Below are 24,201 nucleotides of genomic sequence, written 5' to 3' on the forward strand. Positions count from 1 at the left end.
AAAGTGACCCATAAATGAACAGAGCTGTAGACAGTTGGTATCAGTAGTCTCACAGTGAAATGCAGATTAGCTGAGTAAGAAGGGCCTGTCTGGCTGTCTGAAAGGGCCATTCTCTGGTTCATCATAATGATAATCATTCTTTATTTACACTCAGGTTTACATTGAGGGAGGACCTCATTTTCAATGTAGTGTGTTTATCCCCCACACCCCCCTGAACTAAACCTGATTAGCTGAGAGGGTGATATGGGATGAGCTGGAGCTTCACAGCGGGAAGGCAGCGTTTGCGGGGAGAAGGAAATTAGTGACATCATGTGGTAAAGTACGGAACTGCAAGTAAATGCGCAAACCTATCCTCACGCATATTCATTCATACCGCATACATCAAGACAAAGAAAGGAAGAGTAACCCTTACTTGTGTAAATATATTTTTGTCTGCATGAATAAACTATCAATGCGTTCCGTGTCTTATTCTGCTTTATATGATCTGTATGCATTGGCGTAGGAACCGGGAGGGATATTAGAAACAGGTGGATTTGTCCCCCCCAAAAAGGATATCTTTTCGCTAAGCTCAGCTGTACTATTACTATTGGTTTTGCGTCGCGCGGAGAAGAGGCAGTGTGCTGTTGGGGAAGCCCCTCCCCCTCGCTGTGAGATTTAGCAGCGGGACCGGGATCAGCAGCTTCAGCTGATTTTAAAACAGAGATGGATATACGGAGATATGATAGCTGGTTAAAAAACACGTCTCTGAATCAGCACACAGTTTAAACCCACTGTGATTAATAAACTGCAGCTGTGTTAGTGGGTTAGCTTAACTTTGGAATTAGCTAGATTGGGAGTCAACTGTTTATGTAATGTTTAACTTGACCTGTACCTGATCAGCTAATCACCATTTCATTTTCAAACTGTGTTTATTAATTTAGCATTAAAGGACTTACTGTGAGCTATAATTAACGAAAATTAATTTAGCTAACTAGTTATCTAGAAGCCAGATGTAGTGGATAGCTGGAATTTAGTACAGTACTTTGTTTGTAGTTTAGAGCAGTTTCTTAACCCTGATCACTGCCCCAAAATTGTGCTTTCCACCTGATCCAGCTGATCAGCTAATAAACAGTCATTTACTGAGTTTACCTGTTCAAATCCTTTAGTCCCCTATGGAGCCTAAATTAATCATGTATATCCAGCAGTGTATTAGACACATCATACCACCACTAACTTTATTAAGTGCCTTTAAAGCAGAGGAAGCTGTAGAATATGCAGAACAGTGTTAATATTCAGTAGAATATGTAAGAACAGGGTTGAGAAATACTGCTGTAACGTGACTTCTGGTCATTTGTAGTTCACAGTAAGACCACATGTCCTGACGTTTATAAAAATCTCTATGAAACGTAAAGTTACATTCTTTTACATAAAAGGACACCATCTTACGAAGAGCTCTCAGTAGAAAAAAAAATAAAAGCACAGGAGAAAATGTAAATATACAACAGAATTGACATGCCAATACATAATAATAAGAATAAGCATAATAATAAACAATAATAAACAAATCTATTATTATGAATATTAGGTGATAACTAATCATTTTTGTCATATGTACATAATTCAGACATTGCTTGCATAATTTTTCTAACAACAGTAGCTGTAATGTGGAGTAACATGTTGAGGTTGTAAAATCACCTTATAATAATAATTTACTTTCAATTAAAAGTAATTTCCACAAATGTTGTTCTAGAAACTATAGGGTGGGCTTGGGTTCATATTGGCAAATGTGTCCCCCCAATATCAAGCTCACTCCTACATCCTTGTCTATATGTATGTTTTTATGCAAACTTGTGTATTTCAGTTTATTTAAATTCATTTACCTTATCTGTTTAGTTTTTTCCACAAATGTAAAATCCAAAGGTGATATTTATAAAGAGTATTATTATTATTATTATTAATATTATTATTATTGCTACAAATTATAATCCATTATAAAGAGGGAGGAAACAGCTGTACCTAATAGCAAAACATTACAGCTCTATGAATAGGCAGAAAAGAGTGATGCACTCAGTTATAATGGCGTTTTTGGAATTACTTGAATTTTGTGAATGATGCTGAGTGGTTAATTAACCAATTTAGGCTGGGCGCAGATTTAAAGAGACTAACTGAATCAGGCAATAAATGTCTAAATTACAGGTGTTTACAGTCATTGGGAAATGTGCGCAGATGTAGCTTGTGAAACTTCATTATTAACTGCTGCAGACATGTGTTGGCTAAAACCACCAAACCTCGACCTCCGAAACAAAGACTTCTATTTCACAGATCTCCAAAAAATTAGCTTTTTTTGCTGTGCGTTCCTCAGTTATCCCGCTCAGAATTAATGAAGAATCCCATATTTAAGTATTCATTAGTGATTTGCATGGACCTTTTATGGGTAAATGTGGGCGGTGCGGAGATGGAACACGAGGCTGGGTTACCTGCGCACATTTATAAGCAGGTTTTGATTTCTAAAAGGGAAACAGCTTTCAGGTATGCATACACACTAATTTTTTTGTGCGCACACTTCCACTCCAGAATCAACACAGAGTTTTATAAATGAGGCAAAAAATACCAGAGCATCCAAGCATCCACTACCAGACTCTGCAAAAGCTTCTTCCACCAGACAGTCAGACTCCGTAACACACACAGACAGAGCTGGATTGGAGTGCCTTAATTACTTCAGCTAAACGTCTGAGCAGAATGTTGAGGTTTGCTCTACATTCAAACGTGTGCAAAAATTGTGCATATCACACACTTCTGGTAAGTTTAAATGATCATTGGATATGTAACACTGCACATGGCAGTAGTCAGTATGATATAAAACAAGCAAACTAGTCTTGCATGAATTTAGCTCCAAAAGTTGAACAAGAGCAATTTATTAGCAAGTTTAAAAAACATACAAATGGTGTCACAGCTTCAGGTCTTCAGGCACAGGTCAGTCATTTGAGGCGGATTTTGCTGACCAAATATTCCAGGCCTTCCCTTTTGTATGGCAGAATAAATGAATCTAAGAGCTATACCGTGAGCAGCGCAACAAACCGCACCATATTGTCACAGTCACGCAAAACCCTGTATTGTTATTTTTTGCCATTTTTGACAGAATGTGGCAGTTTTTCTTTACAATGTAATCACAAAATTTAGACCATCAGTAATAATTCCTATTCAAATAAATATTTTTATGCAGCTGAAATATTTTTCTTTCTTTTAAAGTTGTTTTTTGGAGATGGGGAGATAAGGTTTTTGCGTGACAGTGACAGTATTCTAATCATATTTTAGCAAATATAAAAACACAACCCAATCTGCTTAAATTATGATTTGGTCTGGAAACTGATGACAAATCCATTTCTTGCCCATCCATAGTTCCATGCTGGTTGATAAACATAATTTTTATGACTTGTACAGATAAATGATAAGGATGATTTAGAATCTGAGGAGGACTTTGGCTACTGTGTAATTACAATTATATTATTCTTCATCTCGTTCTCTCACACATTTTTCCCCTCACGCACACATACTTACACAGAACACAAAATCTTGTAAACATTATGAACACGTAAAAAATCTTTAGAAATGTTGTGATCTACATAGACATTAACTATACTTATCTACATGCTATACTTACAAAATCTGGCACTTGAGTTACATACAAAATGCTAGTTTTTCAGATTTGCTGTTTAGGGCTGACCGATAGGTGGCAAATTTTCATGTCACTCCTTCCTTTGCTACCATGTTTGCCATATACTCCTGGGATCAAAAATGGAACTTGAACTGACAAATGCACAAAGAAAGAGGGGAGGAAGTACAATGAGGTGTTAAAAAAACAACAACAAAAAAAAAACAGGCTCCTGAAGGGCTCACAGGCAGTCCAAATTTTCCCAGCTTCCAAACATGATAAAAAGGCGTGATAGAAACAGATATAGAAAACATGGTCAGTAGGGGCAGTTCAGACAGTTTGTATAAACTAGCATGTAGACATCATGATGTTTGGCTTGGACGTGGTTGCTCTCAAAAGAGAGTGGGGAAAAAAACAAAACTGTCCAGTTCTGACCTGACTCGAGCTGACGCTATAAACAGATATCCTTTTGATACAATTTTGTGGTCATGCTACAAAAGTAATCAACTGCTGTTAACTCTTGCTGAAAATTTATGTCACAATAAAACGCTGCTGCTAGACCCCATTGTTGCAGATGTTGTATGTATCCATAGAAAAAGGCTTGGTCCAAGAAATCAAAGCAGCCACGCTACAGTAATAGGTAGATAGACAGGAGCAACCACTAGTGTTGAAGCATCAGCCGGATTTCTTTCTGTTGTCTCATGATGAGAGGGCAGCACTGAGCTGATATCACAGTGACAGAGGTAAGAACACACCTCCCAAAATGCCTTTATGTGATTTTCAGGGTGCTGCCATAAGTCTGTTGCACCACCACTTGCACATTGTCCAGGATAAAGTCGAAGGCCATGCTCCATACAGATTCCACAGATTGTTGCATCAACCTGAAAAAAATAAGACCGAAATGAGAAATATGAGTTCTGTGTACTGATGCAAAATAATCTAGGTATACCACTATAAGAAGGTAAAGAAGGTGAAGCAGTGACTTGATGTAGCAAAGAAACAGGTCTACCTTTTCATGTATTTGATAACCAGGTCGAGTTTCTCCAGGTCTTTGTCCTCTACCAGCTCTGTGCAATATTTCACCACCTGAAGAATATCCTCTTCCATGGGCTCTAAAACACCACACAATCAGCAAGTTATTAAACATGTAAGAACATGTAAACTAAACAAGCATCCAATTTTTTTTACTTTTAAGAGCCACACCACATCATAGTTCAGTGCTCCATCTGTATCTGATCTAGCACAAGATAAGGTAAACAGCTGATATAGGAAAGCAAAAAACACTAATGCTCTGCACAGTGGATCAAGAGGAAATTCTTATGGGCAGTATCTCGGTAAGGGATTAATCCTAGTCTCAGATGTCAGAGCACTTTGAATGGAGATTTCCCATTAATAGGGAAATTTAGTCTAAGACTAGACCTAATCCCTGTCTGAGAATCTGACTATTAGTGAATGAAGTGGATTTAAAATAACAGAACTCCATTCAGATTCTGCATAGACTCCAAAAACTGTGAAAAAATAAATTACCCTAAATAATTATTTCACTCTGAAAATGAAGACAAGTGGAAAAGATATGGAAAGGTTATACAAAATACAGTCATTTGAAAAGGTTTGGGCACCCCTATTAATCTTAATCATTTTTAGTTCTAAATATTTGGGTGTTTGCAACAGCCATTTCAGTTTGATATATCTAATAACTGATGAACACAGTAATATTTCAGGATTGAAATGAGGTTTATTGTACTAACAGAAATGTGCAATATGCAAATATCAGAAAGGCAGAGAAGAAGAATGGTGAGAACAGTCGAGGACAATCCACAGACCACCTCCAAAAAGCTGCAGCATCATCTTGCTGCAGATGGTGTCACTGTGCATCGGTCAACAATACAACAATACAGCGCACTTTGCACAAGGAGAAGCTGTAAGGGAGAATGATGCGAAAGAAGCCATTTCTGCAAGCACACCACAAACAGAGTCGCATGAGGTGTGCTTTTGCATAATGAAAATATATATTTTGCATAATAAGAAATGGCTTCTTTCGCATCACTCTCCCATACAGCTTTTCCTTGTGCAAAGTGCGCTGTATTGTTGGCCGATGCACAGTTACACCATCTGCAGCAAGATGATGCTGCAGCTCTTTAGAGGTGGTCTGTGGATTGTCCTTGACTGTTCTCACCATTCTTCTTCTCTGCCTTTCTGATATTTTTCTTGTCCTGCCACTTCTGGGCTTAACAAGAACTGTCCCTGTGGTCTTCCATTTCCTTACTATGTTCCTCACAGTGGAAACTGACAGGTCAAATCTCTGAGACAACTTTTTATATCCTTCCCCTGAACAACTATGTTGAACAATCTTTGTTTTTAATCATTTGAGAGTTGTTTTGATGAGCCCATGATACCACTCTTCAGAGGAGATTCAAATAGGACTTGCAATTGGCCACCTTAAATACCTTTTCTCATGATTGGATACACCTGGCTATGAAGTTCAAAGCTCAATGAGGTTAACAAACCAATTTTGTGCTTCAGTCAAAAAGTAGTTAGGAGCATTCAAATCAATAAAATGATAAGGGTGCCCATACTTTTGCACCGGTCAAATTTTGGTTTAATGCATATTGCACATTTTCTGTTAGTACAATAAACCTCATTTCAATTTCAAAAAATTGATTAAGATTAATAGGGGTGCCCAAACCTTTTTATGTGACTTTATCTGCTTTAGTCTCTGCAGTGTGCACAACACTGCCTACAAGACAAAACACTGTGAGAAACAGTGAGTATTCTTTGTCCAGTGTCCAGTGGTATAGCTCTTTAGGGCAGGAAGTGAAAAACAGCTACGACGAAAAATCCCTCCTTTACCTGAGATAGTGGTAACCCACTCCCGCAGCAGGGCTCTGATGTCGCCAAGTTCACAAGCTCCAGCTAGGGCTGGTGCAGAGCGGGGGACGAATTTGGATAGCTTATCTGGCACATGATTGTTCAATGTGGAGGAGGACGGTGCATGTTCAGTCTGTAAACAAGAATAAACAAGTTACCTGCAACCAGTTAATTAGCAGGATGATTTCTGCCTAAACAAGCAAAGTAGGTATGTGAGACTTATTCATGTGGGTCATTTCAGGCTAAGTAGTACAGATGGGCATTCCAAACTTAGAGTAAAAAGGAAACATATGTACCTTGAAACCAAGGGGGACATCATTACTCTTTAGAGAGAGCGGGATGGTTTTGGAGGGACTGGATTTTGCAGGGCTGTTTCCTGGGAGGAGTCGTTTTAATGGACTTGCACCCTTTTTGGCAGGACTGGCATTTTTCCTCTTGTAGCGTCGCTTCATCTTGGCCACTGCAGGCTGCTTCAGCTGTAGGAGCGGATTTCTCTGCTCAACTAAAAACATAAAGACAAAAACAAAAGAATAGTTAGCAAGTCACTATATATTTCAGCACCTTCAGTTATTGCTGCAACTAGAAAAACATTGGTATTTAGTAGAGGTGTAATGATACACTCTGCTCATGCTTCGATTCGAAACACAATACTGAGATCACAACACGATTTTATAACAATATTTAAATTAATTTTTCTCTCAAGTGTAAACGTAAAACAATGCACATTTCCTTAAAAAAGACTTAAATTCCCTGGACTTAAAAGTGATTACCAAGAATAGAGGTTTAAAGTAATTTCTTTGCTATTTTAAAATCCATCCACAGGTGGTCTGTAGTATTTAGATCTGAATTCACTGCAGGAAATTTTAGAAATTGACAGCGTTTCACCACAAAAAAAATTCTGTGTGCTTGCTGTGTGTAATGACACACTAACAGTGCACAGTGGACACAAGAACATTTCAGCTAATCTCTATTTAACCTGGTTGAATGTGTGATGTCTATATTGCCAGCATCTGTTACTTCTCACAAATACAAATATAAGGCATGACATAATTTTCTGGTGTTCTGTGTGGAATGACATCAGGTCTTACGTTTTATTAGTATCTATAATGATTTTCTGGGAGAAAAGGTGATTTTTCGGAAAGTTTAACTTTTCTTTTACTTACCGACGGTGCTTTGAGCCTGTGTATTATCTCTGTTTCTGTAAGCAGAGCGTAGCTCCTCCTGTAACTCCCTTGGGAGTGCTGCAAACACATCTGGGTCAACCTGGATAAAAAGATTAACAAATATGAATAAATTACATTTACATTTATATTCCACTATACAGCTGCAACACTTGAGTGGATTCTTTGTTTCGATGCAGACTGAAGTCACAACATACAAGGTTACAAGATACCTGGGAGAAGTCAGGTAACTCCAGTACAATGCCTGCGCTGCCTGTTTGTCCAGACTGATCTGGGAGGTGTACCAGCAGGGTGCCTGCCGGAGGCACTAAAGGAGTAGTGGAAGGGGTTCGGTGAGGGGGTGTGAATAGATGAGATGAGGTACTTGGTTTCTCCTCTCTGTGGCTCCATGACTGCTCCACTTGTTCTCTTAGCTCTAGCGGTAGAGCTTCCAATACTGAGCGATCCACCTGTAGAAAGGCGATGAAGCACATTACAGCATCACTACACTGTTGCCTGGACTATGCACCTTAACCACACTAATCGGGGTCATAAACTGTACCCAGGGAAAAGAGCATTCTAACCTGAGAAGGAGATGGCACCTCTATGCTGAGGTTGAGGTGTGCCCGAGAATGGCTGGGGGAAGAAGGTTCCCCTTTACTTGTCCCAGGCACTGGATCAGAAAAAGTGGTGTGCAGGACAGAAGGAGATGAAACCTCCCCCTGTTTGGAAGACGTGCTAGGAAATTTATCTGAAAAAAAAGGGGGGAAACAATACTGCTTAGTCACATTTATATTGGCATAGCTGATAACATGACCACCCCTCAAAAAGGAAATTTTTTCGAGTTACACTTATATAGTGTTTTTCTAGAAACCCAAGGATGCATTACACACAACCATTTATAGTCATCACACACGTGCACACACACGCATGCACAAAGACACACACACACACACACAGTTATACAAACATTCACACACAGTTTGCAATTTAACTGTATTCTACATTTTTTGGACTGTGGTAGAAAACCCACTTCATGAAACCCAGATACAGACTTGAACCCAAGACCCCAGCCCTGAGAGGGAATGTGGTAACCACTAAGCCAGTGCTGCCCAGAAAACTTAACTTTGATAAGCTGATAAGCTAAACTTAACCAAAATTTCGAACACTATGTGCATATATACCTCTGTAACGTGACTAAACTGCAAGTTGTCCTGGATAAGAATGTGTGCCAAATATAATAAATGTAAATGACCTCAATTAATTAAATACTTGTACAGTACTGTTCAGAGGCAATTTTAAATGAAAAACTCTATTCTTTACTCAATATTGAACCAATATTGAAATTGTCCACTGCTCCATTCTTTAAACGTTGGTTGTCTGAGATGCTTACATTCGCCTCAATAGAACGTTTACGCAGTCATGGCCAGGGTGCACAACATCTCAACAAAACCTGGAAACTCGTATTGGACTATTTCAAGGGACAATAAAGTGAGCCCCCCCCCCCCCCCCCCCCCTACTTTCCCTTTGTTTTGTGTGGTTTGTATGTGTGGTTGTCGGGTTGGGGTTTGTGATTGAATTGTTGATGTTTGTTAAGGAAAATACAAAATGAACAAACAAAATATATAAAAAAAGAAAACACCAATATTGGTATCCATAAGAAATCTGAAACCAAGGTGTGTCCTTTAAACTAGCTTACAACAACATATCAACTACTTAATTATAAGTTTTAATTTTTTACTGTATTTATCTCTATCATTTCTAATATAATCTGAGGTTTATATACGCAGAAGCACACTTATAATGGAGATAAATGCATTTAAATATTGTGCACAGGTACCTAAAATGTATGCACAATACTGTATATCTGACTGAGGCCAAGCATCCCAACCTGTTCTCTGATGTTCTTTGCCCTGGGTCTGCGCAGGCCGTCTACTTGTGAACAAATCTCTGATGGAGCGGGAACGAGATGGTCCAGTGTCCGAGTGTGAACTCTCAAGAAGATGCACCTGCAGTCCCACCCCTCTCATGTCAGACACAGTCAGCTTCATGGTACGGAAGAGCTTTATGACTTCTGCTGCTATAAGCTGGCCACTGTCTGTAGGCTGAGCTAGCAGCACAGATCTGCAGAGACAGGGCAGTAGCAAATTGTTCTGGTAAATGGTATGATATGAACAAGATATCATTTTTAAATTACTACTTTGGTGTTTGAACAATGCAATATTACAAACAACACTGGTGACCTATTTTATTTTTTTATTTTATTTTAGTTAAATACATTATATGAATCACCTTTATACTCTGATTAATACAATGCCTACAAAACTTAATACATTTCTGATATTAGAAAGAACCACCACATTATGATATGAATTTTTAAACTATTCATTACAGAATATAACACACTTTTGTTGTAACACTTTCATAAACCCAATGCTAAAACAATTAACAAAAAACAGCACATATTTGCTGCAAGTATATGTTTAGCTTACCTAGCCAGGTTGTCACATATACCATGTCCACCATATTTGGCAGGCTCCAGCGGAGCCCCTGCTTTGCGCATCATCACTTTTAGTGTTATTCGCCGACCTCTGAGCCCTGATCCCTGCAGTCTCTTCTGCACTTCCATGGAAAGGTTAGTCAGAAAAGTCTCTGCTTCCTCATCCTAGAAAAAGCACCACATGGGACTGAGAACTGTTCTATGAACATTTCATCATTTTCTTTAGTTTAAAAAAAAAAAAAAAAAAGAGGAGACGAAGAGATAAAACCTTCCAAAATGTTAATAAATCAGCATAAGAGAATAACACTGCATGGAAAACAAAGCTTTGCAAGAAACTGCTCAAAAAGGAGCATTCACACCACATCTCGCAGACTTACCTGCGTGAAGCGGATGTTGTAGTTCATTTCAGCGGACACAGACTTCCTCTCTTTCTCACTGCGAACAGGTCTATCGTCCAGTCCTCTGCAGAAGCGGAAGAGAGTCTGTCCTGTACGTGGTCCAAATTCCTTCTGCAGACGCACCATGGAGACCTGCTGCAGGTCCCCACAAGTATTTACACCCAGAGAGGCCAGCTTGCTGCTCATAGAGCGCCCAACACCTACATACCCACATGCACACAAATTAAATAAACTCTATCGATGACTACCAGGAACAGTATGCGTGAAAGTTTGAGAGCCTTTAGGTGTCTAGGTGGCACTTGCAGTACTTACCTGGCAGACTGGTAACTGACTGATCTCTGATGAAATCATCCACCTCCTCCGGTCTAAGAAAATACTGCCCGTTAGGTTTTGCCTTACGAGTTGCCATTCTTGCCAGAAGTATGTTGGAACCTGACAAAAGAAATTAAGTAATTAGACAAGATGGGACAGAACTTGTACTTTGTGGAGCTCTTAAAAACTAATGAACACCTTTGAATTAAACACAAACCTCAAGCCTTTTAATTATTGTAAACCCCCACAACGAAATCAAAAGACTAGGCTTTAAGGGGTTCATCTGCGTGAGCAAAAAAAAAGTTAATCACCCATTCCAATGGAGGCCGAACAGCCTGTTTTCTCCCTCACATCAGTACGGATAGCACTCGCCAGCTCATCAGGTGTGATCCCCAGCTCTGCCAGCAGCGCTGTGGCATCCACTAGAGCCTCATCACAACTTAGAGCCTCAATGTTATATGTATAACTGCAAAAAAAAACAGATTTATTAAAGCGTAATGCAAACTGCTATATTTACCAAGTTTGAGTTTAACACAGAACGAGCAAGCACCCTTTACCTGGCAAGGGTTTCGTACATGGCCAGCGCCACCTCTTTGTATGCTTGAAAATCATACGGCACGGACTGTAGTCCAGGACAGAGTTGTTTAGCCTGACCAAAAAACATGCCATTCCTCACACCCGCTTTCCTACAAAGACAAAAACAAGATGGAATTTGAAATTTGTATAAACTACTAATATATTACTAGTATATTACTATTATATTACCGTATTTTTTTAACTATAAGGCACACCATATTATAAGACGCACTATCAATGAACAATCTATTTTTTGGTTTATTTTCACACATTTTCATACAAGTTGCACTGGATTATAAGGCGCATTTTAACAGACACTATAAGGAACTTTAATTCAGCAGGTCACGCTGCTGAGTTGGGGGGGTAGTTAACTAAGTTAAGTAAAGCTAAGCTAAGTAAAGAAAACTGTAATAAAAAACGACTTTCAAACGAGTGCTGGATGTTAATATACACAGATTTTATTTGAGAGATTATTTGGGTGAGTAAAGTGCTTTTGTTTATTTACAGTAAACTTAGATTCCTGAATTTCTCTAGCACTAAGGCTGGAGAATTAGCATTAACAGCTAACCGCTCCATAATTAGCAGCTAACTGCTCCAGCAGTGCTATATAATATTCCCCTGTGAACAGGGAAATAGCAGTTAGCGGCTAATGCTAATGCTACTTCATCCCCGGTGCTGGAGAACTAAACAGGAGAACTACACTGAAACTCCTGTATAAGGCTGCACTTCAGCAAAATGGCTTTACTGTTCCTTACAACCTGACTGGTAGATTCATACATAGAACACCCTGGATAATTTCAGGATTTTAAGTACGCCTCATAGTGCGAAAAATGCAGTATGTAAGTTTTTAAAGATAAGCAACATGCCAAAAATAATTTTATAATATATGAAATAATATAAATTATTTTATGATATAAATACCTCAAAATTTTCATATTTTATTATTTTATTATTTATAATAAGTTTAAATATTCAAAATGCACAACATCTATTAACAAGTCATAATTTTAATCCAAACATGAGACCTATATCTCTGAGTACCTGGCCTCATAGCTGCAAGAGGCAATCTCTGCCATAGAGAGAGCAGCCAGGTCATTCTGCTCTACTCCATTACTACAGGTCTCTTCATTTTCTGGAGAAGGGGTCATCTCAATATCAGTGTCTGCGCCCCCTAAAAAAACAGCACAAATTATTTTAATAAAAACAAAGAGCAGCATTGCACACTGACTGATTATAAAAAGCATGAACAGTACTAGTATACATCAAAAGATACATATAGATATATATATATTCAAACTAAATAACCTGCTCTGTACTGTGTCCGTTTCTTCTGGTAGTATTGCATCTCCAGCTGAGGGTTAGCACCAGCCCGCTGAGGTACAACTCCACGCCCACGGTTACTCGTCACAGCTACGGGTTTCCCTGAAATTAGAAAAGTATAAGTGAAAATGTTTAGCTATAAAATAATGTAAATAATGTACAAGTAAAAAAAAATACACAACCTAAAAACCACTTTTACTTATATTTAAATTTCTTAATAATCTGTAATGCATATTGGTCTTATTTTGGCACACAAATGCACAAAATGTACTACTGGTACTGTTTTTAAATTACTAACAGAGTATTGTGAAGTTAATGTGACATTACTGTTCTAAGTTAGCTGTTTCGACTATGCGTAAACTATTTAAGTGTAATGTGATAATCACCTATTAGTTCAGGTCTGTGTCTGATCCCCACTGACACAAAGAAGCAGTCCATGTCTACATGCAGAATACAGGACTGACGTACCTGAGGAGCAGGCATGGATGAAGAACCTGAAACAAAGAATAATTAGCTTGAATAATTAACAATTTCTTACAATAAAACCTTATTAATACATAGGACTATTATAAACAACAAAATAAAAAGACATTACCTTCACACTGACTAGCTCGGATCTTCTTTAGCCTCTCTTTCCCGCAAAATGTAGCGCCACCTGCTGCCCGACGCCGGCTCTGCAGTGTGTTTACGTACTCTGAGAACTCATTTCGCCATGTGGAGATATGATGGAGCCGTGAGTGAGAGAAAAACTCTGAGATAATCCCAGCTTCTGAGCCCTTTGCCGGTGACTTGCCTGTCTGGTGGTTAGAGTCATTCAGGGTGAAGTCAGAAGCAATGTGGTGACTTCCATTCAGTCTGACTCGACTACTCTCTGACTTCTCTGAATTTCCTGCATTTTTCAGAACAGTTGCAACAGTTGTGACTGGTGCTGAAGGGGGTTCTGATAGGATAGATGAATCAGGGCTTTGATCTTGATGAATGACACCTTCAGGCCTGAGTGCCGAAGAACTGCTGGCTGTGGAGGCTACAGTATCCTTCGTAAGACCAGCTGAATGAATGCTGCTGAGTCCCCTCATTTCTTCTGTTCCTGACTCTGGAGGCTGAGCCTGAGGGTGTCTGGACTCCAATCGGAATGCACGTTTTGAACACGCAACAGAATCTTTCAATTTTAAGGCACCATTCAGAGGATGAGCATGGCCATTGGTTTGTAGATAGTCTTTCGATTCTTTTAGGAAAATGACAGAGGAATTATCAACAGTGTCTTCTTCGTGTATTCCATTAATACTTGGGCCTTCATGCTCAAAGAAACCTGTGTATGAGCCATTCCTGTCGAAGAGGGGAAAAAAAAACAGATCATGAAGGCAATACATATTGCATACATGCTTATATAAAATATCATGGCATAAAACTCAAATACAAGGCAAAGTACTTAACATTATTATTATTAACATTATTTTTTTCAAATGAAAAAGCAAGGAAATGATCTCTCCTTAATCTAAATTGTGAAAAGTGAGGTCACAAAATTATTAATTGATTATTATTAATTTATTTATTTTTAATTTATCAATTATTAAGTTCTTATTTTATTGTGTATTATCACATTATAGTACCGTTCTAAAGAAAGACCAATTTAACCTCAGTAACTATGCCCCCAATAACATTGCATTAAACCTCCCAGTACACTTAATAAATCCAACACAACAAACTTACAGTTTGATGTCCAGCTGACAATGGGTTTTATCAGCATGTTTGAATGGCACAGTCTGAGTAATGATAGCTGGGTTAGAGTGGTTGAGTTCGCATGCTTGAGGAAGGTTGATGTTGGGTTCGGAGAGGCCGTGACCAGATCCACCAGCGTCCTGGCCATGCCTGGCATTCACACTGGTGAAGTTTAAGCCCTTCTGCTTTGCATAAAGCTGATATTGCAGGTAGGAGAGTTGATGTCCTGCCTTGATGCTGAGAAAAAGTGACAAGATAATGAACAGCGTTATTGTGTGTCATAGACTCAAAGGTTTAGATGTTTCACAGGAAATCTGGGAGATCTGTTCCAATCATCAAAGGTACTGTCATCACTGACAAGTTGCTATATACTTTATTTGCATTCGTCTTAACTCTCTTTGTCTTTGCCCTTACACTTTAAAGTCCACAAACCATTATATTGAAAATCTCTTTTTGAACCACTTGGGTGTTTACCTTCAGTCCTCAGAAGATTTGTAATTATAAAAGGCCTTTGAAATCTTAAAGGTCTCATTCTATCTTTTTTTTGTATTTATTTAAAATGCCTAGTTGTAGTCTCTAGTATGAATGCATGCCATGTGAGCTGTTTTGTGAAAAGAAAAAAAAAAGTGTTCCGGTGATCCGGTATAACAGTGCTTTAGTCTGGTGGAGGAAAAACGATAGGATTTTGGCTCTTGCTCATGAATATTCATACATGCAAACATATCACCTCTGATTGGCCAACAGCACTGCAAGGCAGCAAGACAGGCAACAGTTAAAATAACCACATTTTTACACTAATAACAGTCTTTGCAATGTCATATGTTACTTTACAACATGTGTAATGTTCTTTAAAAAAACTTTCTCCTGAAAGTTCAGCCACTGACCCAGTCTTAGAGTCTCTGTAAAACGGAGATCCTATGTTAACCTAGTTGCTTACACAGAGGTGGGTAGTCCAGGTCCAGAAAGTAAAAATCCGCCTTTTATCTCAATTGTACTTCGCTGGTGGTTTTCCAAAGACAAATACTAACTATTTGTTCCCTAGCTCTGAATTACTGGGCAAAGCATATAATACTGATGTGTTATTTGCACAAACAACACAGGAACGAACTGTTCCTAACGCTCCTGTCTAAAAAGGCTGCATTGTTGCTTTGCTTCAGCACTGCCTGTGGGTGGTCGCAAGCCAAGGTGGTTGAGGCCATGAATACTAAATTAAGAGTTGACATGGGTGCTTTTCTTGCTCGACTCGTTTTTCTGAATGTTTTTTTACTTGCTACTGCAGACAATTGAGGTTTTAGGAACAGTTTCATGTGCAGCATGCATATACACTTCAGGAAGACCTACTGTATTACATAAACAACAAGGAAAAGTGTTTTGAAAAAGTTGCAGAAGGATACCTTAAAAGCAGAAATCACAGAATGGGACATATGACATAAACATAGATATAGATTACATTTTGAATTTTTCAAAGTTTTCAAATTTATCAGGGTCTTATCATGAGGAAAATCAACACCAGTGATGCATGTACTCAGATGTTCCAACTTTCAAAGTCATGGTAGTCAGTGGCAAACAGGCCTGCTGCTCTACCTGACATATTTTAACAGTTAATCTAAAGCCTTTTACTACTTAAACAACGGTAACCCACCATGCTGAAAGCTAATAAATTGTCAAATATTATTTACACTACTTGCTAAGAGACCACTAATTCATATGTTGCAAACTGAAGCACTGAACAATTAGCATGTTTACTTATTGACCTCATTATGTGTCCCCAGCACATACACACAAACCTGTCAGTAATCCATTCTGGCCGTACTACTTTCTCCTCTTTTAGCTCCTTTATTTTGCTGTTTGGCAGGTTGGTGGCAATGATGTGTGTAGTTTGGGACCGTGAATAATACAGATGGAACTGTCCTCCATGTAGCATCATTAGCCTGCGCAACTCATCTGCACTGGGGTCTGATCAAAACACAGGACAGGACAGACACATAGTCCAGATCACACTGTTCTCAAACCAGACTTTTGCAAGCATAATAACAGTACAAGTAGAAACTTACATACAATTGTAATAATGCATAAACAACAAAAACAAAAGAAAGAAATTTTATGAAAATTCAAACTGAAAAATATTCCCCACAGACTGTATGTGCAAGACAAGGCCTGTCAAGTATCAGTAAAAAGTTTGGACATACCCTTTCCCAAATTGTTTTTTGTCTTTATTTTTTTTATTATTTTCTACATAGTATATTAATATTGAAAACATACAAACTATGAAGTAACACATTTAATTATGAAGCCAAAATCTGTTTTATATTTTAGATTCTTCCGATTAGCACCTCCTGCTTTGATGCCAACTTTACCCACACTTGGCTCTATTCTTTCTGTCAAAAGAATAGAACCTGGAATGGTTCTCCAATTGTCTTAAAGGAGTTCCTAGATGTGTTGAACACTTGTTAACTGCTTTTCTTCACTCTGCGTTCCAACTCTTATCAACTCCCCTGCTTTGGGTTTTTTATGGACAGGTGTTTGCATGTATTCCTTTATAGTTTTTAAGTCTTAAATATTAATCTACAATCTTATAATACAAATAAAAAACAAATATTAATGAGAATGTGTCCACACCTTTGACTGGTACTGTGCATAAATATGTCTTCGCTTGCTGCTGTCAAAACTGTGTATAGCAATGCTGTTCTTAATGAATTGGTCATTATGCAACATGCAAAATATTGGCAAAGTTTATTCGTAAAACAAACAGAAGAAAACCACAATCGGCGATTTCAAGGTGGGCAAAAATGATTGAGGTGATGTACAGTGCACTCCAAAAGTAATGAAACAGTGAGGCCGATCCCATTTCTGCTGTAAACTGAAAATACATTATATTACAAATACATGAAAATGACATCAAAAGATATATAAGACAATAGATCAACATTTCACTTTTTATTTCCAGTTATTATATCTGGCTCTGATACACAGTTCAGAGGATAGCACCTTCTGTCTAAACCCACTCATTGTTCTTGTGAGCAAAAGTATTGGAACAGATTAACTTAAAGTAAATTAAAGTGAATAAGACTTTATATTTAGCTTTTGCAAATCTGAAACTGAGAGTTTATTGTTTGAATAATTAATGTATCAGGACACATCTGGGCAACAAAACACACCTGACAGTCACATGTTCCAATACTTTTGCTCACAAGACAAACGGGTGGGTTCAGACAAAAGTTGCTATATTCTGAACTGAGTATCAGATCCAGATGTAAATACCTCAAAATAAAAACTGAAATGATGATATTTTGTCTCATATAAATATTTTAAAGTCAAATTCATGTCAATCTACAGCAGAAACAAAGGTTTTGACCTTACTGTTCCAATACTTTTGGAGGGCACTGTATATCTTTTGTACAGTAAGTCCATAACATAATTATAGTGACAGGCCTATTCAAGACTATGCAAGTATGTTCAAAAATAAAGACGTCCCTCTGACCTGTGTATCCATTAACATAGATAGCCACTCCACTGAAGATGCTGGATGAGGCTCCCCGATTTTGTTTTTCTCTGGGAGCATCCTTCTGAAACTGCTCCTGCAGCTTAGAAACCTTAGCAGCCATGTAGCCTCCCTGTATCCAATCATCCATCCATCCATCCATTCATTTACAGGAAGACAATAAACAGACAAGATAGATTTTGTAAACAGTAATCGAAACTCATTCATACTTCCAAGTTTAGAAATGGAAGGGCAAGCCTGAGTTGCTGAGAATAGCTGGTAGAAACACAGAGACACGCACAAAGAAAGAGCTGGGCAGTGTCTGGCTGACAAGCGTCTGATTACGCTGCAGACATTCAATGAGACTGGAGGTGTGAGCCTGCTGGCACAGCGACTCTGTCTCCATGGCAACGGACAGAACGCTGGGATTCAGGAGTTGAGTCTAAACCAATAAACAGACAAAAGAGGGAAAAACCCAGCACACCGGTCCTCTGCAGCTACAGTACCTCCATCCCAAAATCCCAAAATTCCTTCAGACCTAATTAAGCCAGTCAGACATTCAAAGACATAAATTTAATTAAAGTCTCAAAATACACTCTGGAAATGCATATCTGGAAAATCCAGGCCTTCCATACAGACCACATACTAGTGCTGAGCGATTTTCATTGACAATTAATTTGGTTTATTTAAATTACTGTTTAACGCTAATTTCAAAAAGGGGTACATTGTAAATTTTTAAACAGGGGCATCTCTTAACCCTGATGCCAAGTCTAACAGCAGACAGGCTTGTGCTTCTGTCAAAAAACTGTATAAAAAAAAAAACTCTTATGTAGCAGTGACTTTTATAATATATCTGAAGGTTATATTTGTACCACATTTAATATAAAGCTGCTTGCAAGGTGGAACATATTCAATTAAAAAAAACTTAGAATATATAAGCAGCTGCAGCAATGCTTTAGCCAGAAAACTAAAATACTGCAAATACATGTACAGTAACATCTCAAGACAAACTTGTGTACTTGTGTAGGGTGAAGGCTTTACTTTTGAGTTTACTCACCATTAGAATACACATGAAAATGTCTAGACAACTCCAACAACTCATAACACGCCCCTCCACACCTAAAATTAACTGGAACAAACATTAAGGCACATTTTTGGAATGCAGTGATCTTACCCGTCCTCCCCAGCCATCATCTTCACTAGCTTTCTTCCTCCATCCATCTCGACTCATGCTGAGGAACCTGAGAAAGAAGAAAAGATGCCAGATTTAGGCTGGTACCCTGAAGCTGTATGGTACCACAATTACACCAATGTGTTTTCCCCTCATTAAATATGTGTGTCCTGACATTATCGTATCAATCTATGCATCTGTTCAACTACACCTACTAAAAATACTTTTATGCAAAAGTAATATGTTTAAATGAAATAAGATACAACTATGATTTCGTACATTTTCATTATGTGGCGGTATAATTGATAATTTATGTTCCAGATGTAGGTAAATGTAACCTTGGAACTTTTTTGTTTGGATGATACACTGTCCCAGAAGTAACTAAGGAAAATAATATTATTGTAATTTTAATGTCACTTATATAATGCAAACATAATAGCCTAATAAAGCAACTGCACACTTTTTAATTTTGAAATATCCAATAAATAAAGCATACATAAAATAAAAACAATGTTTTTTCACAAAGGCCCCATACAAAGGCACAAAATATAAATGGGGTCTTGTCTATAAACTGTACAATAACATAATGATCATGGCAGAACATTAACACAATGCTGCCACCTAAGCTTAGATTATTTAGGGTAAGCAACATATTACAATCAGAAATATATCCTAGTCATCAATTTCTGGAAACATTAGGCAACAAATGAAGAGTCAGTTCTTGAGTGTGATGTGTAAAAAGCAGAAAAACTGCTAAGGGTGAGATCTGTTGTGGTGGTACAAGGGATTTTTAGACAATATGAAGCAGGTGGTGCTAATGTTATGACTGATCTGTGTATACTGGCAGAACTAAATCCTAGTTTAGAAATAAGACAGACAGACAGACAGGCAGGCAGGCAGGCAGGCAGGCAAGCTATCAGACAGAAAAATGCCTCTCTAATTCTACTGTAGACTCTTATCTTCTTCCCTCGATGGTATGGAATGCTCCATCCAAAAATGCAGGGGAGTTTAACACCTCTGCTGGCAGCTTATTAACAGCACACTGATGCTGAATGAGCTTTGTTAGAAGGGAACCACCCCCTTTCTCTTGCATGTCACTGTTCAGCCTGCTCTGTTATGCTGCGAGTGTCCTCACTGCCACATGTCGCACAGATACAGAACCAGACAGCCACACAGAAACACACATCATCTCTCTCTCCACAGGGATCCATATCGACTGAATCTCCATGCCTCCGACTCACACAGACATGGTGCAGACGCTACTGTTCTCATCAGTCAAATACTCTCCTCAGTAAAGTCAAACATCCCTCCCAGGGTCTGTCTCTTTCCTCGCACACTTGCTGCGTTTGAGTGGGAGGTTAAACACTGAGGCTGGGAGCACTCAGTGAACTGCTGGGTTTCACAGTTTCCTCACCAGAGCAGATTTAAGCAAGATATCAAGGTTTTGATACCAGCAACAACAATAAACAAAATTTTATCTGTACCCAAAATGCTGCCTCTGTGATGGTTTAGGTATGCACTGGGCACCATGCTAAATAGTGAGATAGAGACTTGAATGTTTATGTAGCGGATTGGGTTTTATGGCTCCACTTTTAATGAAGCCAAATATGTACAGTATATCCTTATCAAACTACTCTACTAGCCCTAAATAGCATCTGTGAAATCTAATGAACAGAGTGAAAGAGAAAATCGAGAAGCAGACCCCTGGACTACAGCAAAGGGCCTGAGATCAGATCAATTCTGTTTACAGCAGCCATCAAGCCCATTTTGCCAATATAGCTGCACACCTCATTGAACGTAACACCCCAACAACCACCACATTGCACTGCACAAAGCACTGTTCAGTCCCACTACACATCCCTGACTCTCTCTACATAACCCCAACTGCTGCATCTGACTTTACTGAAATTACATTTAAAACATAAGTAAGAAAATTCGGCAGGCTCTTTGTTAATTGAAAAAATAACTACAGTTCAATCGTATAAAACATATAAACAAATAGCTAATGTGAAAGAAACATCCCAAATCATCTGATACATTAAGATCACAACATTAAAAACGTAAAAAAAAAAAAATAGTAACAAAATCTATTGGACTCAAGAGGAGAAAGTATTTAAATGTCTAGACGGTACCAATTACAACTGCATTCTGAATCCAGAAGATGTTCATGTCAGTGATAAATGATCCTAACCTCATTTCAATCTCCATTAAAACACTGCCTCAGCCTCAAAGTGGCTTAGCAAACTTAATTCCTTTGTCAGCAGCCACAGTATCAACACGTCTGCCTACCGTCCAGACCACACATCTTGTTGTGCCATGAATAAAATGATGCCTAATCACAAGTTCTGGGCAAAATTATGTCAAATGAATTTTACAACCAACAAACATTTTCACTGATTATTTTACACACAAATAATGAATGGATATTTTCATGTATTTCATGCACCATTGCATTTTTCTTAGCTTTTTTTTTTTCTTTGCTTAGCTGTTTAGGGTGTATTAGCATTAACAGACATTTTAGCAATAATTACTAACAAAATGTATTAAAATAAGTAATATAAAAACCATACATGGAAAATTATTACATTTCTTAGAGGATCTAAATGTCGGTTCTCAATTAATTCCCTAGCCAGGCACTCTGGAATCTTATTTTTTAATCTTGGGTTTTGTGATCCTGGCAGTGTACTAAGCTGTTAGTGACTGGCCGCCTAGTGTTATACCCACCATTGATTAAAAAATAATTATAATTCAGGTATGTAAATTTCATTTAAGATACCAAATAAAGACCTCTTTTAGGAAACTATAAATTAACACAAGCCAAATATCAACAATATCTTAGTTGGACCTGGAGTAATACAAAATAACATTTGGACATGAACTGGACAATAACAAACATATTTACTTCACTGACATTTCAACACACATTATTTTACAACCTATGTTTCTGACTGACGTTCTTTGAATGATGAAATTACCTGAGCTGGCATATTTATTTTTCCGAATATTTTAGATGTTTGTATGTGCAGACCTCCATTGCAGTCATTCTTGCCAGTTTTCTTCTTTCATATATTTTACCCTACTTTTTGAGAGCTTATACTCCCGCACACAAACAAACAAATTAGCTATGATAATAAGCAATAAAGGGTTAAAAAATAAGTAAATATAATTTTTTTTCCAACTAGGAGAGATACAAAAATGTAATATCATGAATTGTTGACATTTTATTGTACACAATCATTCTATTTTTATAAATGCAAATAATGCAAACTAAGAACCATTAAAAACCTAATTTAATAACCACATCTGCATTAATGCAGTACTCATGTAACTATTTAAATCGGCCTGTTGATCCTCGTTGCCCAGCTCGGCTGCACTGACTGCTTTACTGAAAGCAGCACATGCTTAAGGGGTCACCAGGGTCGCAGGTGTACCAGCAGTCTGTCCAAGTTCCCGAACATAAACAAACTGTCACACGCGGACCATAATTCAGCTCTACGTTTCATTGTCCAGCCCACCCGGACACACACACACACACACACACACATAAATATATATATATATAAATAATGTCAGTCACACTGGTTTAATGCCTGACTCGAGCTGCACCAGGACAAGCTTGGGCATGCCAACTACTGACCTGCAGGACTGAGTAAGGTTACTACTACCGGGCGGACTGACGATGGCGGTCATATTTAAACACATGTCCAGAGCGAAGGGTGACACTGGATAATATATATAGAGAGAGCTGGGTTAGCGGACAGACAGTGCTGTGTGTAGTTGTTAGCTCACATAGCCAGCTAACGTTAGCTAAATCAGACAGGGGCCGTTTAGGTTATGTTGGGTTAGCTAGGTTAGATTAGCGAGTTAATTGTTCTCTAAATGAGCTGGAGCGGGCTGGTGCTGTGGTATTCAGATTAAACCGAGTTAATCTCCAGTCAGACAGCGCTGTAAACACACAGCACACTTTCACACACCAGACCAGAGAACAGAAAGACTGGAGGAAAAGGCAGCTGAAGTCAACGACACATAACCGTTACATAACAACACAGCTACGACACAGACAAACACAAACAAACCGCAGCGGCTCTTATCCAGGTGTGTGTTTGGACTGTGGGCTGTCTCTCTGTTCGTGTCAGGGGCTCTGAATCATCTGAAAAGCGAATACTGCTGCTCACCTATTCTCCCCTTTTCTACCGGATAATCGACTCCGAAGCAGCGCGCCGCTGTTTCCCAGGCTCCGCCGAGGCGTCCACTTTAACCGTTCAACAGTGTTTTAACCCAGTATTAACGGAACAGCCGCGCAGACACGGGTCTTTGGATATCGAGAGCATGTTTTCGGGGCTTCAGAAGATTCCCTCTCCCCTCATAATCTCCGCTTTCCATCGCCAGGCGCCGTTCAGCGCTCTCTGTAGCCCCTCTCCTTCCTCCGGCTCCTCCTCTCGTTGTTTCCATTGAAGCTCCGCCTCCTGCGCGCCAGGTCAGACTCTCCGGGCCTGCGCTGCCCTCACAGCGCCACCTGCCGGCCCGTGGCCCACATTACTGTTGTCGCAGTGGCTAAACTGAATATTTACAAAAAAACCTTTCAGATTTCAGATTAAATAAATAAATTAAAAAATTAAACAGCATAAAAAGATTTAAAATTCAGATCTAATCACAATAAGACATAACAGAGTTATATAGAGACTTATATGCCTAACGTTAATGTTGATCTGCCCTAGAGTGACTGTCAAAGCAAAGCACAAACACTGTGCTGCCCCCCGGTGTTATCACCGTGCATGTACAGCTGGAAGTCCCAACAGGCTGTCAGTCTGATACAGCTTAATTTTTTACCTTAGATGTAAGGCTTTATAATAAAGTCAAAAGTGCAAATAAACAAAAAGTATAACATCTACCAATGCAATTATATATTTTTCCAAATTTACACAACAAAACTTTTCATTTTGCACAAAAGTTTCAAAACAGAAATTAGATGTTTAATTGTGTAAACCTTGTTATTCCAAATTGTTTTGGAATGATCTTTAAAGTTATTGTTTAAATAAAGCAGACTACAGGGTATATATATACT

At 38.5% G+C, this 24,201-nt stretch overlaps 1 protein-coding gene across 1 annotated transcript; it reads right to left on the reverse strand.

Annotated features, from left to right (window-relative positions):
• Nucleotides 1-2,860: 2,860 nt before the first annotated feature.
• On the reverse strand, nucleotides 2,861-23,589 carry rev1 (REV1 DNA directed polymerase). Its single transcript, XM_007255569.4, has 22 exons — nucleotides 23,312-23,589; nucleotides 19,140-19,206; nucleotides 17,966-18,098; nucleotides 16,272-16,440; nucleotides 14,476-14,721; nucleotides 13,361-14,091; nucleotides 13,152-13,259; nucleotides 12,751-12,867; nucleotides 12,487-12,616; nucleotides 11,427-11,555; nucleotides 11,181-11,335; nucleotides 10,870-10,989; nucleotides 10,537-10,757; nucleotides 10,152-10,324; nucleotides 9,551-9,783; nucleotides 8,244-8,410; nucleotides 7,893-8,129; nucleotides 7,663-7,762; nucleotides 6,796-7,001; nucleotides 6,482-6,632; nucleotides 4,641-4,743; nucleotides 2,861-4,512 (listed from the first exon to the last, which is right to left on the reverse strand). Exons 2-22 carry the CDS (start codon nucleotides 19,194-19,196, stop codon nucleotides 4,401-4,403), a joined length of 3,798 nt encoding a protein of 1,265 aa, XP_007255631.3. The 5' UTR covers nucleotides 19,197-19,206; nucleotides 23,312-23,589; the 3' UTR covers nucleotides 2,861-4,400.
• Between the last annotated feature and the right edge of the window lie 612 nt (nucleotides 23,590-24,201).

The sequence above is a fragment of the Astyanax mexicanus genome, chromosome 11 (genome assembly GCF_023375975.1).
Source record: "Astyanax mexicanus isolate ESR-SI-001 chromosome 11, AstMex3_surface, whole genome shotgun sequence".
Classification (NCBI taxonomy): domain Eukaryota; kingdom Metazoa; phylum Chordata; class Actinopteri; order Characiformes; family Acestrorhamphidae; genus Astyanax; species Astyanax mexicanus.

Coding starts and splice junctions, on each gene's coding strand:
- rev1 (XM_007255569.4), bottom strand. CDS start 19,196: ATGAGTCGAGATGGATGGAGGAAGAAAGCTAGTGAAGATGATGGCTGG. Junction 14,722..16,271: donor CCAGAATGGATTACTGACAG/GTTTGTGTGTAT, acceptor ACTTTTTCTCAG/CATCAAGGCAGGACATCAAC. Junction 12,617..12,750: donor ACGGACACAGTACAGAGCAG/GTTATTTAGTTT, acceptor CTGTTTTTTTAG/GGGGCGCAGACACTGATATT.